Below are 19,363 nucleotides of genomic sequence, written 5' to 3' on the forward strand. Positions count from 1 at the left end.
TTGTCCTTCACAGCAAAGAAAGTAGAGTGAAATTCAAAGTACACATGGTTATCAAAACAAAATTTTTGAACATAAAGTAAGTTCTGTTTTATGTCAGGTACGTGTAGTATGTCTTTAAAGGAAAATGTTTTGTTTGGTGAATGAAGTTGTGAGGAACCAATGTGTAGAATGGGTAAACCCTTACCATTGCCAACGTGAAGGTTGTCCTCACCGTAGTAGGCCTCAGAGTTATCGAAGCTAGATAGGTCCGGTGCAACATGATGGCTAGAGCCTGTATCCGGAAGCCAAGCTTGTGACTGGTAATTTGTAACGTTGGCAGAAGGTAGTTGTCTCGTCCTCATAGGAGCAGGGTCTCAATGAGACGGGATATGACCAATCCCACACCTATTGCATGTGCCCAAAACAGTGTTCTGATTAGAAGCCCAACTAAATTGATTACGGTTACCTCCTCTTTGACTTCTGTTGTTGTAGTTTCCTCGTCCGCGTCTAGAATCACGTCCACGGCCATGGTTATTCCCAGATCTGTTGGTGTAAAAGGCATGTGCAGGCTGTGCATTAACAAGCTGAACTTGAAGACCAAGTTGTGACAGAAGCTGTTGAATAGCTTGAAGTTGATCCGGTTGAGGAGTAGACGAGGTGGCACCAGGAACCGCTGAGTTGCGGTTGTTCGTGACAGTCGAGAATGCTTGAGGCGGAGAGATGTCAGTTGCAGATTTCTTGATCATGTAGTCATGGTCTGATAGCAGGCCATGAAGTTTTGCAAAGGCAGTTGGGAATTGGCGACCAAGGAGTGTTGACTTCAGCCCGTTGTATTCTTGTCTAAGACCCGAGATAACCAACATCACCAAATCTTTTTCTTTCATTGGTTCGCCTATATTGGCGAGAGCATCAGCATATTCTTGAGCCCTGGTCAGGTATGCGGAGGAGGTTTCAGCAGGCTTCATCTCTAGTTTAAGAAGCTGAGTTTTTAGGGTGTATTCCCTAGATGATGTGTGAGGAGCGTAAGCATGTTCAAGAGACAGCCAAAGATCACGGGAGGTAAGTCCTTGAACGTGTTGGAACGACGCCTCAGAGATTGTAGAAATAATCAGCATCCGTACATGAGCATCATTGGAAACCCATGCTGTGTAGTTAGGATTCGGTTGTGGTGGGGGCACTGTGGTGCTGTCGGCATCTTTTCCAGATGATGATGATTTTCCAGATGATGATGATGATGAGATAGTCATCGGTGGACAAGGAGTGGTGCCATCAACATAGCCGAACAAGTTGTTTGTGACAAGGAACGGTTGAACCATTGTCTTCAATAGCAATAGTTGTTTGGTGATAAAGTGAAGCCAAACTTGTGGGAGTTATGGGTGGTTTTCTCGGTTGGAGTGAAAGCTGCAACAGTTGTCATTGGACAGAAGGTGAGGCAGCCGTAGTGTAGAAGACGGGTGCGGTAGCTTTAGGGTTGCCTTGTGATGGCAGCGGTAGGGCAGCAGCCGTAGGGCAGCAGCTGTAGGGCGTTTAGGGCCGGCTGCGGTAGGGCGGCAGCGGTAGGGCAGCAGCTGTAGGGCCTTTAGGGCCGGCTGGGCAGCAGCTGTAGGGCGTTTAGGGCCGGCTGCGGTAGGGCGGCAGCGGTAGGGCAGCAGCCGTAGGGCGTTTAGGGCCGGCTCTGATACCAAGATAAACTTGGTAATTGTGTGTGTATACCGATTACAATCAGGGATATATATAAGAGATACATTTACACTCTAGACCCTCTAATATAATTATATATATATATATATAATTATATATCACACTTAATTGTCTAATAGCCACAACTACCTCCTCCACAATCGCCACCACCACCACCATTATCCACCATCTTCACGTCCTCCACAACCACCGTCATCCACCAACCACCATTGCCTTTACCTCTACAACCATTGTTGCTGCAACAATCTTCACCATGCCTTCGCCAATTGATAAGGATCTTCTAAACCGAATAAAACATAGTTTTTCCTATTTGCGAATCAGGTTTTTTCGAACTACCATCAATTATATCAAAATTTTCATTCAAATTTGGTACTATTATATATTTTTTTATATGAAAATTGTGTAAAAATGTTCATAAATTAAATTATTTAAATATTTACTTTATTTGTGTTATTTATAACTATTATATGATATATAAAATCAACGAATAACTTTAGGGGAAACTTGTCTAGTTCTGTCCTATCCAATCCTAGTCGTACCAAACACCAGACAGACACACTTGTCCCGTCATATATATATATATATATATCAATAAATAGATTTTCTGAGCATTTTGTCGATGCTCTCCTGTTTTGTCCAGTTCTGCTCTCTTGTCTTGTCCAGTCATATCCAGTTTTGTCCGGTCCACTCATGCAGTAGACCGGCTGTAAATGAGGTGGACAAGATCACAAAACATCCACCGTACTTTTGCCAAAAAGGCCCTCGGTTCCTGCAGCCCATGCTGTAGTATGCTTCCAACACGCCTTTCCAAAACCTTGACTTTTAACCCAAAAGTCACCAAACTAGATTGTTTCTATTTCCAACCTCCATAAACAAGAAAGATATAAAATAATAACAGAAAAGACTCAAGTAATCCATTTAAGGATGTAAAACACAAGAGAAAAGTGGGAAAATTATATTATATTATCAATATAAATAATACCCGTCACATATATGGCAGTGACGTTATGGGCATAGTTCTAAAACTAGTGATGACTTGCAGGCATGCTACAATTTGCATAATCTATTACACCAAAATGCTTGATGATACTAAAATCACCAACATGAGTGATGCATGGATAATAACATCAAAAAAGAAAATCTTACAAACTGCATTGGCTGGTTGAAAAGTTTCTAACATATTCCACCGGAAGAACCTGCAATCTCTTACTATTGGTCAATCACATACATTTCACCGAATTATTGTCGCACTCACATTCTTCTTCACAACACGTACAATATGTTCTCCAAAAACTAATCAGCGATTCCTTCAGGTATTCTATGAGAAGATTTTTTCTAATGTTAGATTACTATAGGATCATAGCTAAACTTTTGGGTGTGGATGTGTGGCACATATTTTTTTTTATGAATGAGCTAAAAAAGATGTCAATTGTGATAGAAAATAAGTAGAATGTGATGACTTTCTGCCACTTTCACGAGTCTAAATTGCATTGCTTCATCTTATCAGATCTCTCTTTCCATTGTCAGGACATTTACTCAAGTCAGTATTCAGTGGCAAGACACGGATTCAATGAGAGAGGAGTTGGATGATTTACAGGTATTCATGTTTATGTGATGTCATCATTCAACAGTCAAGGGATATGATAAACCGATTTAGGTCACTTTCATGTTTATGGAGTTGCTTGCAGATTTTCTTGAGCACAAGGTGGGCTATTTTGTTGAACTTGCATGTTGAGATGTTTCGGGTGAACAAGTATCCTATCAATGCTATATTATTATTGCACCAACCATGTGTTTATGTGGGAGCCCCTCTAGCAAGCTGTTGTTGTGGGTAGCTCTCAGATACAGTCACAATATATATATATATATATATATGTGTGTGTGTGTGTGTGTGTGTGTACATTAGATGTGGTACCATCTAAGAATGTGTGCTGTTTTAAAATAAAGAAGAAAATTTGATTAACTACATTTAATAATTAATAAGCAAGCCTATTTAGATGGCACATGAAGCTCTTTTGGTCTTTTGTTGAGTGTTAAATGTTAAACTATTTTTTATTTAAGCATCATCTTGTTTTCATTTTAGTGCACATTTTCTTCTATTAATCTTACCTTCATTGGTTAGATAGAGTTTATCTAGACTTCTGCATGATTTTTCTCTATAAGATCTTTCAACATTGATTTTAATTGTGTTGTCTATAGGCAATTGATGTCTTCTTTTTGGTCTTTGTATGTAGGAGCTCTCCCCAAGATCTCTAGAAACATTGCTAATTATTTTGATCTTAGTTTGCTAGAACCTAGTACATGATCTACAAGGGGTTATGATTTTTCTGAAGTTAAACTAATTTAAGTTGGGCAAAACAGATGAAAGGATCACAGAACTTGATGGTTTGTTTAACTTACCTGAGTGCCTCAACAAAAAGATAAATGGATAACATACTTAAGTTGTTGCAACCCTATCAATCACCTCATTCTATCATCAAGATTGGGGGTGCTTAATCAACCAATAAATTTGATGGCTAATTGGCCATTGTTAATTAAAGGGTATTATCATCAACTATTGGGCACATAGATTTGTGAGATCCCATATTAATTGGATGGAAATTAAAATCTATTATTGATAAATCTTGTTTGTTGGGCCATGCAAGTGGAAAAACCAATAAAATTTGATGAGCACTTCACTACTTTCCCATTCAAGTTGCTATTATCATTTCTAAATTGGAGGTTTGTACTTTATACTGTTTATACTTGCATAGTTATTAGATGCTGGATTTTTACACATGTGTACACTTATAATTCAACAGAATTACATATTCTTAGTGTATCATGCTTGCTCCAGATCGAGGCTGAAAACCAAGGCTTTATCAGAACCTATTAGTTTAGGTTTACTGATACATTTTTGGGTTATGTAAGTGATATATTAAACTTGATGTTGTAAATAGTATATAAGTGTACATACACATAGTAATGCATGGATTGTTTTTTTTTGAAGTATATAATATTTATATACGATAAATGAAACTCACACACACTCGCCAACTTTGGTGAGGTTGGAACCCTTAACCTCTAGGAAGGTTGGGTTACCGTGTATTGCTAGGCCTAAGGCCCTTTGGTGCCTGGAATGCTTCTTATAATACAATAAAGATTCTTAGAGCTAGTTGGTTTCTATATATGGATGGCTGTTTTTTTGTTGAGTTCCCTAACCGATGATAGTGTGGAAGACATCCTACAAGTTCTGATTGTCTATGCGGCGGAGTGCCTAGAGTTGGATTTTGCACTACTTTTTCCTGAAAGACATGTACTTCTTCGTGTTCTGCCTGTTCTTGTTGTCTTAGCAACATCATCAGAAAAAGACAGCGAATCACTTAACAAGAGGGTGAAGATGAACAGACTCATCACTATTTTTAAGGTATACCCGATCTTTTTTCCTTTTCTGAAACCCCATTGTGACTGTAAATGCCAAATATGCATTATTCACACACTCATCTATACTACATTAATAAGCATTTAGACCAAAAGTCTTAATTACAAGTCTAAAGTACTATCAATTTATGCAAGAGATTCAAAAATCTCTTAAGTACAAACTATTATGCATAATGTACAAATGCTTAAAACATACCATTTGTTTGGTCAAAGTTTCATATTTAAGTACCATATTTACATGAAAAAGATACGTTTGGTCTTCCCAAAGTTGTTTGACACTTTGTTTGTTTCCTATTTTGAACCCAAATTCAAATATAAAGTTCTTCTTTCTCTTGAAGTAAACTGAAATTTGAAGCAACAATATCAGAAAGGGTTTCAGATCCTGCATGTACCCCACCCCAACCCTTCAACTTTATATGGGTTTAGAAACTCAACATGTGTGCAATTATTTTCCAATCGATCTTGCTAATACATACACCATATTAACCTTCAACTTTATATATTAGTTGACTTGTAAAATAACCACATAAACTCATGATTCAAGGCTAAACTAATGTTTCAAAATTGTGATTCACTCGCACTGCATCGCGCGAGTACAACACTAGTATATTATATGTCCATCTATCTATCTATGTATTCATATATACATGTATGTATGTTTGTGTGCATACATACAAGGAGCACATCCATGGATAATGTTAGAGGGTGCCACCTTTTCTTCTGGCCAATCTTTCATCTTCCATTCTTGATCTGATGGCTAATAGGAACATGATATGTGAGAAATAGTAAACCACATTTAATTTTGGAGCAGTGCAATGGCGAGACTAGCCTTGCATCATTGGTTTCTGAAAAAATTAATTCTTCAACCATGTGGGATTCTTACCCGCATATATTAACAAAATAATGAAGTTAATATAAATGGTACATATGAGGTTAAATTCTCAATATGTCAGAAGTAATTTTAAACTCTTCATAGGAGTATCACCCTAGTACAATTGCTAAATTTAATGTTCAGCCCATGGTATTCGTATGCTGGGTAAGTAAACCTGCTTATGTTTCCTAACCCAAAATGTATATTTTGACCCCAAGTTATCTATCTCCTTCACTGATTAATTTATTTATCTGATTAATTCTTCCTCTTAAACAAAATTTTAGACGAATGCAACTGCAAGGGACGGAAATCATAGCAAGAATGTATCAGAAGTTTTATAGATATGAAGATTGTTTGCAATCAATGGATGGAAATTGTCGTCACCATAAGAAAAATGTTCATTAACGTTGATAGAGAACTCTGAACAGTGTCGAAGAGGTTGACTGTCGTTTTTGATAGAAAGGAATTGAAAACCTAAGATTCTAAGAATTTCTAAACCCGGATGCTGGATGATATTCGTTGACTGTTAATGGATTAAAGTAAAACAAGGGCTCAAATAAAAATAAGAGCCCAAGTCAAAATAAAAGCCCAAAAAAGGACAAAGATGTGAGCACTAGATACAAAAGAGGCCCAACTGAGAATATCGGTATTGCGACTGCTATTTAACTTAATATCGGTGAATAGTGGTAAATTGCGTTGTGATTATCGAAACTGCAATTTCCACCGCAATTTTACCACCGCTATTTTTGCTTATGACCGATAACCTCTGTTGCACCGCTATTGCGCCGCAAGTAACAGCATAGTTGCTCATGCAATCGCCTTCAACTTGTACTTTTTCCAAATTTCTAGATCTCTTAATTTGTTTTTTTTTTTCAAATTCATGCTTTGTACCATTTGCACCCACTAAATTGACACTAATTAATAAAAGAAAAACAATGCCAATGATCATTTAACAATGGGGGCCTTGTTTTAATTTTTGTAGAATAAATTCTATTTGGTTAAAGAACCCTCATGGGACCGTCGGGTCGTGGATGGATGCTAAAAATGTGTTGTGCGATTTTATCCATCCATATGACAAAATGTATTGATTTTCCCCGAATGTATCATAATTTTTGGCTTTGATGCTCTCCAGTATGTAGTTGATAATTTATCATGTATTATTATTTGCACTGTCAATGGTTTGTTCATTGATCCAGGTGTTGCGACATAATTGAAAGAAGCTTAGAAATTTACATTTATTTGTTGTAGAATGATCCAGTGATACCTGCATTCCCAGATCTTCATCTTTCACCAGCTGCAATTTTGAAGGAGCTCTCTATGTACTTCCCCAAGTTCTCTGCTCAAACCCGCCTGCTAAGTCTACCGGCTCCTCATGAGCTTCCACCTCGTGAAGTACAAGAATATCCTCCATGTCAAGTTTTTTATTTGATTCTAGAGATATATTTATGTTGATAGGAAAAAAGATCATGTTTTCTTACTTTTTCTATTGATGGAACAAACATCTGCACTCTCCTTGGTGACCGTGACTAATGGATGATACTAACAAATATTAGTTGTAATATCAATGAATGTCAAGGGCAATCTATAAGTATCACACACCCTGTTTCTAAATAATTGTTTTCCATTCCGTTTTAGATATCAGTTGTCACAAATATTTTCAGCTGTCTAGCAGAGAATTTATAAATACAACATCCAATATATTCTGCTGACCCTCTATCATTACTTTGGGACTCTACCATTGATGTGTTCTTTCGTTGCCACGCTTTAAATCATCATTGTGACTGTTTATAGTTATAATCATAAATTCTTGAACTGCATTTGTTGTCAAGTTTTCAAAAGGTTTTGGGAAGAAGAGAGGAAACCTAGCACATCTACTATTCGTGGTACCATATTACTCACTTGCGTGGTACATTAATCTTCATTGTGTGGCGTCTAAGAGACTACATGAATATTAAGTAGAGCTGGGCTGATCATCTATCGGCATATGAAAAATTACAAATATATTGATATTATTAAGGACCCATTTTTTGTTGTGTGACTCTTCTTTTATAGTGCACTATATCCAAAATGTAAGATAGATTGATAAGGATTCTGCTGCCAATCCAGAGGTGGCAGAAGTATCTATAACACATCCATTCTGTCGTTGATTCAGTACTTGATACTATCAATAATATTGGTTGTTAGCTGAGATTCTGTCATAGCTATGTGTTTAGAAGACTTTGAATTTGGTTGTCTCATATTTGTTTGCCTTGACTTGATTCACTTATCAGCGACATTATTTGATTGTTAATCACATTGGAGGAATTCGTGCTGAGCATGATGACTTTACTATCCGTTTTGCTTCTGCTATGAACCAGGTGTTCATTTCATTAACTCTCTGTTTGTATGCAACTTTTTTGACTTTTCGTATTTGAATGTGAATGCTTTATTATATGTTTGTGCTTCTGGATGTGGTAATCTATTTATTCTATTTGTAAATATTGACATTGTTAGTCACCAACTGTTACTTTCCCTATATATAGAATAGTTTCAACAATCACAAATTTTCTGCTCTATTTTGATAATCTTATGACTGCTAAATTAGTTAACAATTGCATCTTTCTTCCTCCTTACTTTGACAGCTAGCATTATTGAAATCAATAGATGGTGCAGATATTGAATGGTCTAAGGAAGTCAAAGGTAGTATGTACGATATGGTTGTTGAAGGTTTTCAGCTTTTGAGCCGATGGAGTGCTCGCATATGGGAGCAATGTGCATGGAAATTCTCACGCCCCTGCAAGGACATCGTCCCTTCAGAGTCAATTGAAATGACAACACCAATTTCTGATTATGAAAAGGTCTCTATATATGTTGTCTTGTTTTTTCCTATTTTCTCATAACAACGTAAATCTGCCTAGTTGCTTTTCATCTTTCTTTCTTTTGCCACTATTAAGGATGTAAATTCATCCAAACTAGTTATTCTGCTGCAATATTCAACAAGGTGATTAAAACTTCCCTGTTAATGCTAGAATATTTCGAGTATCAATTGCTTGTTGTTGCTTTAGGAGGAGTTCATATTACTTATCCTTGCATCATTTAATTATAAATTTATGCTATAAAAATCCTGCATGTTTAGTAAGTACATAATTTCCTACTAAGATGTGTCAATATGTTCGATTCACTTTCAAGTTGTAATTGCTATTGTTATTATTTTATTATCTTTTGTATATGTTTTATGTCTAAAAGTAAATGTACCTAACATTTTAAAGAGGAAATGTACGAAGATAGGTTTGGGGATAATGTTAGGGTTTGTTTGTGACAATAGTTTGTATCTCATCCTAGGATCTTGTGAGTTTAATTTGCAATATGGGAATGAAGTTTGATTCTTTCAACCAAAAAATTCTCAGCTACGCTGTCACCTGCCAGGGCTTCTACATTCCTTACATGTGAGCTCCTCGATGTCTGAAGTTAATCCGACTTGTTTCAACCTTGATCCATCCGTCACAACTTTCTTTATACTATCACCTGCCAGAGCTTCTCTATCCCTTGCAGTTTCGCGGCACCTTTCCACCTCATAAGGACCTGTTTAGAGTTTCCGGACCTGCTGTAGCCTTTGTGTGTCGTCCCTGGCCTTTGCTTGAGTCTCTCTGTCAGCATCTTGAGCCCACTTGACCCTGGTTGAGTTTGTTGATGTGTCAACTTCTTACCTTGTTGCAACCTAGGTGACTTGAATCTGACCTGCTGATTGAGTGTTTCAATGTCTATCGGTCTACATCATTTGCATTTCTCATTTGTCATTTTTTATGTTTAGCTTTAGGTATAAAGTAGATTGTCTGTTGGGACTCCTGAGTGTGAAAATGTTCACATGCCTGTGTCCCACCTGGTTCATCAAGCTCTCAATTTTTCTGGAGGTGTAGTGTTTGGTTTTATGCTATGCTGTTAATCGCACTGCTATACCGATGCTATCGTGGTTAGCGGTCATGGGACAAATATCGGTGGTCAAACAGCGATTTGGCGACTAGCAGCGCTATTGACTGCTAAATGACTGCATTTTGAACGCAAGAAAGCAGCCACATAACCGCTATTTGTAGATATGCTATTTGTGTGTTAAAAAGTAATTTTGTGGGCTGCTATTTAGGACTTGCATTCGTTTTTTTTAGTCGAACAATATCCAGGCTTCATTATTCTTATTTTTTTGGACTAGGACACCATTATTCTTATTTTTTTGGACTAGGACACCATTATTCTTATTTTTTTGAACTTGGAAACCATTATTCTTATTTTTTGGATTTGGACACCATCACTTTGACTTCTTGTTAAAATAAAAGTATTCACATTGTTCAATTATTTTTATTTGGACTTAGACATCATTATTCTTATATATTTTTATTGAATACATAGAATATGTTGAGTTATGTATGCATATATATAATTCTAATTATTATATGAACCGCTATTTTTGGACTGCTATACCACCGCCTTACCATCGCAATAACCGCTATGTCAAATCACGGTCCTGAGTGCGATTTCATATTTTAATCGCTGTAACAGTGTAAGCTTTATGTTAAGACGCTTTTATGTCTGAACCAAAGATCTATGCTCTTAATGATGTTGTCTTGGAGCTTTTATTTATTTATTTCTGGGAACAATTGTACATGAAAGTAATTTTCTTTCATCATGAAATATGAAATGGTGAAGTGCACACTTTGGGTGGTTATTGACTGAATTATTTGTGGATCATCTTACATGTATGTTATATGATAGAGATATTATCACGGTTTCTCTGTTTGAGAAGGTTTTGTTTATCTTTAGATGTTGGTTATTTTTTATTTGGGCATGCGTCCCTCTGAATTCTGATTGCTCTAATTCTTTTTTGCCGACAACTTCAGGAGAAAAAGAGGCATTTACCTTTTCTTATGGTCTTAGATGATATGATATAAGAACTATGAAACTTGTGGATGGTGTTCTGATTCTCTCTCTCTTCTTTCTTCTGCCAAATAAACGTGAAACGTTATATTTGTTGCAGGTGGTACGCTTTAATTATAGCGCTGATGAAAGGAAGGCTTTAGTTGAAATTGTTAGCTACATTAAAAGCATTGGATCAATGATGCAGCGGTGTGACACATTAGTAGCAGATGCCTTGTGGGAAACTGTTCATGCTGAGATTCAGGATTTTGTGCAGAACACTTTGGCAGCCATGTTGCGTACCACATTCCGAAAGAAAAAGGATCTTTGCAGGTTGGCATCACCCTTTTTAGCTTCAATATTGAGATCGAGGGGTACCCAGGGGTTTTCTTCTTTGAGCATCTTTGTTTACTGCATAAAGCGAAAAAAGTCTATATGAACATGGTGCAGCCAAATGCGGACTTCTTTTTATTAAACACACACAACTAGTGTTCGTGAAAGTGAAATATATGTTGCAGTAATTTTCTATTGGATCTGAATGGAGACGATCTACTAACATGCTATATCAGCAAAGTGAAATATATGTTGCAGTAAATATCTCATTTGCAGTATCATATTTGTAATTACTAACATAGATGATAAATTCGAGCATATATTATGATGAGCATGCCTTGATGACATGTTAAGATGGCTTCACTTTCAAACTTGACAAGAAACACTTATTTGCTTGACCCCTTTGGCAGTGCCAATACCACAAGGAGTCTGATAGAGATGAGAAAAGAAGAAGAAGAAAATAGAGAGAACTCAAGGGAAAGGAGGCTGGTGGAATTATGAGTAAACAGAAAATATAGAACGATCCAGGGAGAATTCCCTCTCTCAATGCACATGCAAAGAGCCAATACAACARAAAGCACTAAATGACATGAAAAGATACGTATCCCCTCCTCCCCTTAAAAAGAAACAAAATAACTAACTTTCTAGCCACTTTCCATAGTTACCCTTTTAGCCCTTCTAGAATAAACTTTCCATTCTACTGGTTTATTCATATTGGACTGCATGACTTTTGATTTCGTAACACTACTCCCGCCATCGAATAAAGTCTTGTCCTCAAAGACTTGTATCTGGAAATTGACTCCTCATTGCTACGACATCCTCCCATGTAGCCTCTTCTACTGGCAAACCCTTCCATTGAATGAGCCATTGATAAACGGAATCGTGGAAAACATTGACTGTCCGAGAAGCCAAGATTGCCACTGGAATAAGCTGATTAGCACCGCCTATTTCCAGTTCTGGAGGTAACATTTGTTCACTTTCCGACCGCACTGCTTTCTTGAGTAACGAGACATGAAAGACGGAGTGGATCTTCGAAGTGGGAGGCAAATCCAGACGATATGCCACTGGTCCCATCTTTTCCAAGATTTGAAAAGGCCCAAAAAAACGAGCAGCAAGTTTTTGATGAATACGCGATGTTACTGACATTTGGCGATATGGCCTCAACTTAACATATACCCATTCTCCTGCCATAAAGTTCACCTCTCTGTGTTTTTTGTCTGCCTGGACCTTCATTGCTGCTTGAGCCTGGGATAAGTGGAGTTTAAGTTGTTTCAAAGCCTTATCACGATCATGAAGTTCTTGACTGACGGCTTGCACCCGTATCTCTCCGGGAATAAATTGAATAACAGAAGGCGGTTTGCGACCGTAGACCACTTCAAAAGGTGACTTACCCGTTGAACTATGGAAGGTTTAGTTATACCATAACTCCGCCCAAGGTAGCCACATGGACCAATTACGGGGTTGGTCAGTAGCAAAACAGCGTAAATAAGCCTCGAGACATCGATTAATTACTTCCGTTTGACCGTCTGTCTCAGGATGATACGCGGAACTCATAAGCAACTTCGTACCTTGAGAACGGAAGATTTCTTGCCAAAAACGGCTAAGAAATAACGAATCTCGATCACTGATGATAGACTTGGGAATGCCATGGTGTCTCACAACTTCACGAATAAAGAGTTCCGCAATACTTTTGGCCGTATATGTGTGCTTAAGAAGAATGAAATGGTTGTACTTTGACAGTCGATCGACCACTACTAAGACAGCATCGAACCCTTTTGATTTAGGCAGCCCCACGATGAAATCCATCGAAAGATGTTCCCAAATAGCTTCCGGAATGTCTAATGGTTGTAACAAACCCCCAGGTAAGGTGGCACTGGCCTTACATCGTTCACAAGTATCACATTCACGAATAAACTTTTTAACTTTCTCCACCATTCCCGGCCAATAGAGATTAGCCGCTAACCTCCGGTAAGTACGATAATAACCGGAATGCCCACCAGACGCAGATTGGTGGAATTCCTGTAATAAGGATGGAATCATCGTGGAAGTAAGAGGAATAGCCAAACGATCCTTATAAAACAAAACCCCTTGTCGGACCCCATACCTCGGATGCAAACTTGGGTTGTTTAACCAACTCGAAGTGATCTGCTGTATTTCTGGGTCACTACACGCTTCCTTCAATAACTCAGCCCCTTGAAGCCATAGTGGAGAAGAGGATAATTGGAGAAAGTCTCCAGAATCAACACGTCGAGAAAGCGCATCAGCAGCTCGATTTTCTCGACCCGGTTTGTATTGAATATCAAAATTATAGCCAAGGAGTTTAGCCACCCAATTCTGTTGATCAGGAGTAGTGATACGCCGCTGTAATAAAAACTTGAGGCTCTTTTGGTCAGTGTTGACGATGAAAGTAGTACCCAACAAGTAAGAACGCCAATGTTGTACTGATAAGACTAAAGCCATTATTTCCCGTTCATACGCCGATTTTGCCAAGTTACGGTCACTCAAGGCTTTGCTGAAGTAAGCGATGGGCTGTCCTTGTTGCATGAGAACAGCCTCGATGCCCCGCCCCGAAGCATCACATTCGACAACGAAAGGGAGGCTGAAGTTGGGAAGAGCCAAAACCAGAGCGTGTACCAGAGCGTGTACCAAAGCATCTTTCAAAGCCTCAAAAGCGCTTTGAGCAACCGAAGTCCAAAGAAAGGCGTCCTTTGTGAGATCGGTTAGAGGGCGAGCGATGCTTCCATAATGTTTAACGAATTTCCGATAATATCCGGTAAGCCCCAAAAATCCCCGTAATCCTTTAATACTTTTAGGAACTGGCCAATCAACGACTGCTTCCACCTTTTTAGGATCCATGGCCACACCGGTGCGAGAAATGACGTGTCCCAAATACTCCACCGATGACTGTCCAAAAGAACACTTATTCTGATTTACTACAAAATGGTTATGTAGTAACAAAGCCAAAACAGCCTTCAAATCATTTACATGGGTTTCCCAACTTGGACTGTATATTAATATATCATCGAAAAATACGACGACCGATTTACGTAATAAAGACCGAAATACATTATTCATTACTGCTTGAAATGTCGAAGGGGCGTTCATTAAGCCAAACGGCATGACTAGGTACTCATAGTGGCCGTCATGAGTTCGAAAGGCTGTTTTCTCAATACTATCGGGCCTCATACGAATCTGATTATAGCCAGACTTTAAGTCCAATTTGGAAAAATAACRAGCACCATATAACTCATCCATAAGTTCCTCGACCATGGGAATCGGGAACTTATCCGGAATGGTAGCCTTATTTAGAGCGCGATAATCCACACACATACACCAAGTATTATCTTTTTTACGAACTAGAATTACCGGGCTTGAGAAAGCGCTTTTACTTGGCGGATCATTCCCAAGGATAGCAACTCACGGACTTGTCGCTCAATTTCGGCTTTTTGAATGTGGGGATAACGATAAGGACGTACACTAATGGGTTGTGGAGACATCAACACAATAGCATGGTCATGAACTCGGGACGGAGGAAGACCCGATAGGGCTTTAAAAATAGCTTAAGATATGTCTAAAAGTTGCTGTAATTCAATAGTTTGAACAGAAGATAGACCTGGAGTGTCGGTCGAGATTGCGAACAAGGAAAACCCGGTAGGAGACTGTACTGCTGACGGAACCGTTATGCAAGTCTGAAGTGATTCTGCAGTTGAGTGGGCTGAGGTTAATCCTTTAAGGTGAACAGGGGTTCCCTGATGCGTAAAACGCATCCAAGCCTTGTCCCAATTATGGGTGACCTCACCCAAAGACCGTAGCCACTCCATTCCCAATACCATATCCAAACTTCCCGTATCGAAAACTAAAACATCCACCAAAAAAGAACAAGTGCCCAACATAATTGAGAGTTGACAACACCTGTGATCTATGAATACTCTATGGCCATCACCCAGCTGAATATTGAGACCATCAAACGGCGTTGAAGAGAGACGCAGAGACGTTACCAACCGTTGAGAGATGAAGTTATGAGTTGCCCCGCTGTCTACCAAAATCAGCAAAGGTATATCAGAGATAGTACCTTCTAATTTTAACGTTTTTCCTCCCGCTATTGTGGAACAGGCACCAAACAATTCTAATGAAGCACATAAACCCTGCTCTGGAACTTCATTTGGGGAACAACGAGACGGCAGCTCTTCCTCCTCGGTACCTAATTCCCCTTCATYGGCCTCGTATTCATCATCTYCTAATAGCAGAACACGCAATTTCCCTTCTGGACACTTGTGTGCGGGGCCGAATTGTTGGCCGCAACGAAAACACAAACCCCTCTTACGACGATCCTCCCACTCCGCTCGCGTAAGAGAGCGAACTCCACGGTCACGATGCCAAACCTGAGAGAGCTCCGATAGGGATGATGCCGATGGACGATACGGTGGGGAACGAGTCGTATCATTTTTTACATAAGGAGGCTTATCACTGTGAGGTACAATTTGAGGCCCACGAACATTGGGCTGGCCCAACTGAGAATAGCACTGCCCATGACCCCCTTCATTCGGCCCTCCCCCATGAGAATATCGATAACGGGAATGAGAAACAGCAGTCGATGATGGACGGAGCATTTCTTCTACATCTTTCGCCAGGTACATCGCATCCAACCGAGATTGAGGTCAATGTAAACGAACCCAACGTTTGACGTCCTCACGTAAACCCGCTATAAAATAACCTATTGCCTGAGACTCAAGTAATTTTTAGGAACCAACGACAAGAGGTATTCGAAATCATCAATGTAATCATGAATTGAAGCGGTCTGTATAATTGTGGCTAATTGCTCAAAAGGGTTTTGGATTTCAAGGCCGCTAAATCGCTGCAGTAATTCAACTTGTAATTGATCCCAGGTAAGGGAATCGTGAACCTGCGTAACGATGGTAAACCAGGAGAGATATCAATAATATCTCTCCTCATCTGCGTAACGAACTCGCAGATGAGGAGAGATATTATTGATATCGAAATATAGTGACGCCTTCTGGATCCATCCTTGAGGATCAAGGCCATAAAACTCTGGGAGTTTAATCTTCTTTACTGCCCAAGGAAGGCCTCCCGTAGGAGACAAAGAAGCCGGTCCTGAATTAGAAAACAATCCCGAGGACATACCTCCTTTTGGTGACGGAGGAGAATCACCAGAAAACGAACCGGGATCACCCCGCGGAATGTGGGATTGCCGTTTCATCCAACCTAACATCATTTGACGAAACTCACTTGTCTCAGCACGATCCGAATCTAATACTGAAATCGCCGATTTGATCTCCAACAAATCAGCTTGTAAGCGCTGAATCTGCTCGTCCTACTGTTCAAAACGGCTTTGAACAGAATGCGTCTCCATGAGTCCGGCAGGTCACAGGGTAGGTCGGACCAATGATAGAGATGAGAAAAGAAGAAGAAGAAAATAGAGAGAACTCAAGGGAAAGGAGGCTGGTGGAATTATGAGTAAACAGAAAATACAGAACGATCCAGGGAGAATTCCCTCTCTCAATGCACATGCAAAGAGCCAATACAACAGAAAGCACTAAATGACATGAAAAGATACGTATCCCCTCCTCCCCTTAAAAAGAAACAAAATAACTAACTTTCTAGCCACTTTCCATAGTTACCCTTTTATCCCTTCTAGAATAAACTTTCCACTCTACTGGTTTATTCATATTGGACTGCATGACTTTTGATTTCGTAACAGAGTCTCAGTTGTTTAATTTCCATGCTAGAAATGAATCCATGACTTTCTAAGTTTGTATAATATAGTTGAAGTATAAAGTTGTGAAGGTTTTCCTTCTGGACTTATGCATACTTGCATCTTAATACTCCCAGTAGCCTGAAGAGAGATTGATAGCCTTCCTTCGCTATCCTTTTCTTTCTTTTCTTTTATGCTTTTATATTGTTGTGATGCTCTAATTTGCTCATTATTGCTTTTCAGGATACTCTCTGATATGCGGACCCTTTCAGCTGATTGGATGGCTAACACTAGCAAGCCTGAATCTGAGTTACAAACATCACAACATGGAGGCGAAGAAAGCAAAGGGAACTTCTTTTATCCAAGGGCAGTTGCACCTACTGCTGCACAGGTCAAATTTTTATAACCATTAAACAATTTTATTTGTGTGCTTCTTCTGTTTGTGCTAATCAGCATCAACTTCTACGCTCTCTTCTCCTTTCTTTCAGGTACATTGCTTACAATTTTTGATATATGAGGTGGTATCTGGTGGTAATATGAGGAAGCCGGGTGGTCTCTTTGGGAATAGCAGCTCTGAGATTCCCGCAAATGATTTGAAACAACTGGAAACCTTTTTCTACAAGCTTAGTTTTTTTCTACACATACTAGACTATTCAGGTTTGTCCCAAACCCTTCATCTGTTTTATGACAATATCCTAGTATGTTACATCCTAATGTATGACTTGCTTTTAAAAAGAAAGTGGTCCACAATTTAATAAACGAATCAATTCTCTCCCAGAATTGATGTTGCAACAAACTCCTTCCACACTAGTCAAAAGTAGAAATATCTCAAATCCTTAATATTAGTCAACCACAATCGCATGCCTATAGTGATTCAGGCAGTAAAAGGATAAGATGGTGGCTAAAAGTGATGATGATAGTCAGGACTTAAATCATATTGCTTTGATTTTCGTGTTTATCTTCCGAGTAATTGTAAAATTTATTTTGGCAGTTCGGAATGAGCAGCACCACATCTATTTAGTGAGGAGATGATAATTGCATGTACTCAGTCCATTCTAATGTTAGCAATAGATGTCAAGTTTGGAAGGCAAAAGATACATGATACAACTCTGGTGGAAAATTCGTCTACCATGTTAATTATACAGAAAAATACCACCAACAACCAAGTCTAAAATCTTTTAGTGAACTTTTTGTTTTTTCAGTTATTCATTTATAGCTAATACTAACTTTTGTTCTTTTTAACTATTCAGTTACAGTTGCAACGCTGACAGATCTGGGTTTCTTATGGTTTAGAGAATTTTATTTGGAATCTTCACGTGTCATCCAGGTAAGCATGGCTGAAAGTTCAGCAATATATCCTTGTGTAAAACTGTTCATATCATTCTCTTATTTCATTGGTTGTAAATTGTGAAAGAGATTCCAACAGTTGTAGGTTTAATAATCATTAACAAAATAATCTTAAAAGGAACATGGATAGAAAATTAATGAGAACTAATAAAGGTTAAATCACTACTCTAAAACTATGCTGTTACAAAAAGAACTAACAAAACCCCTCCAAAGTTGGTGCATCAATGTTTTACATGGCTGCCGAATTGGAATTCGTAAACCGCAGTTATTGTTTGTGGTGGAAACGCTAATCTTGAAACACCCTGGATTTGGTGCCTGCAATTATGACATCTCATGTTATGCAGAGGCCTTCATTATCTGCGCATCCGGTCATGCCAATTTATTGTTTGAGGAACTATTGCTGTCCTACTGGCTAGCGGTGGAAGGTTTTGTTCTAGTACGGCTGTTGTCCTTGATAGGAGAATGCAAATTGTAATGAAATAACAATATAAGTGTTCAAATGTGGTTGAAGATGGATCCATAATCATAGCCGAAAAAATGCGAACAAGTGTCCAATTACTGATTATATGGGATGAAACTTCAAGTACTAAATTTGTTGGTTAGCTAATGCATTTGATCAATGCTGAAGATAAGATAATTCCTCATATATTTTCAGTCGGTCAAAAAGAAAAATAATTGATGATGCTGGAGTATGTAATGATGAATCCTGCAATTTCTCCCTTTTATCTTTTCAAGACAATTTCTTTTTCGGATGGCCACAAATTTATGTTATCTCTCTATGTAGAATTCGTTATACCTGTAAATAAATAGTGTTAATTAAGTACAATTAGTTTTACCATTGAATTACGATCATCAAAAAGTAATTAGACAAATCTAAGAAAGATATGTATGAATACACAATAACGAGCATGTAAGTATGTGACATTGACGTGCATGCGTTCCCTATTACAATAGGGTACACCAAGAGTTGGCCATGATTCCTCTTCCTTTTAGATTAGTGATAGATGAGCGCTTAAAGACATAAAGCTACATGTATGTGTATAATTTGGAGGTGATATCGTGTTGATTGATGAGAGAATGGTGTTAATGTGAAGTTGGAGGCTTGGAGAAACACA

The 19,363-nt window shown here is 38.6% G+C and overlaps 1 protein-coding gene across 8 annotated transcripts in view; it reads left to right on the plus strand.

The window, feature by feature from the left end:
• Positions 1–19,363, plus strand: part of LOC112524372 (protein PIR) — a 57,852-nt gene that overhangs the window by 23,345 nt on the left and 15,144 nt on the right. For 7 of the 8 annotated variants that reach the window (XM_025134156.1, XM_025134160.1, XM_025134161.1 and 4 more), the window contains exons 9-18: positions 3,208–3,277; positions 3,369–3,433; positions 4,891–5,086; positions 7,220–7,371; positions 8,235–8,328; positions 8,593–8,808; positions 10,977–11,188; positions 17,145–17,292; positions 17,390–17,558; positions 18,152–18,228. In XM_025134156.1, coding sequence (XP_024989924.1) covers positions 3,208–3,277; positions 3,369–3,433; positions 4,891–5,086; positions 7,220–7,371; positions 8,235–8,328; positions 8,593–8,808; positions 10,977–11,188; positions 17,145–17,292; positions 17,390–17,558; positions 18,152–18,228 — 1,399 coding nt within the window. The remainder of the gene's footprint in view (positions 1–3,207; positions 3,278–3,368; positions 3,434–4,890; positions 5,087–7,219; positions 7,372–8,234; positions 8,329–8,592; positions 8,809–10,976; positions 11,189–17,144; positions 17,293–17,389; positions 17,559–18,151; positions 18,229–19,363) is intronic. The other variant, XM_025134163.1, reaches the window with a different exon arrangement.

This window comes from Cynara cardunculus (genome assembly GCF_001531365.2).
Source record: "Cynara cardunculus var. scolymus isolate 2C chromosome LG 13, CcrdV1, whole genome shotgun sequence".
Classification (NCBI taxonomy): domain Eukaryota; kingdom Viridiplantae; phylum Streptophyta; class Magnoliopsida; order Asterales; family Asteraceae; genus Cynara; species Cynara cardunculus.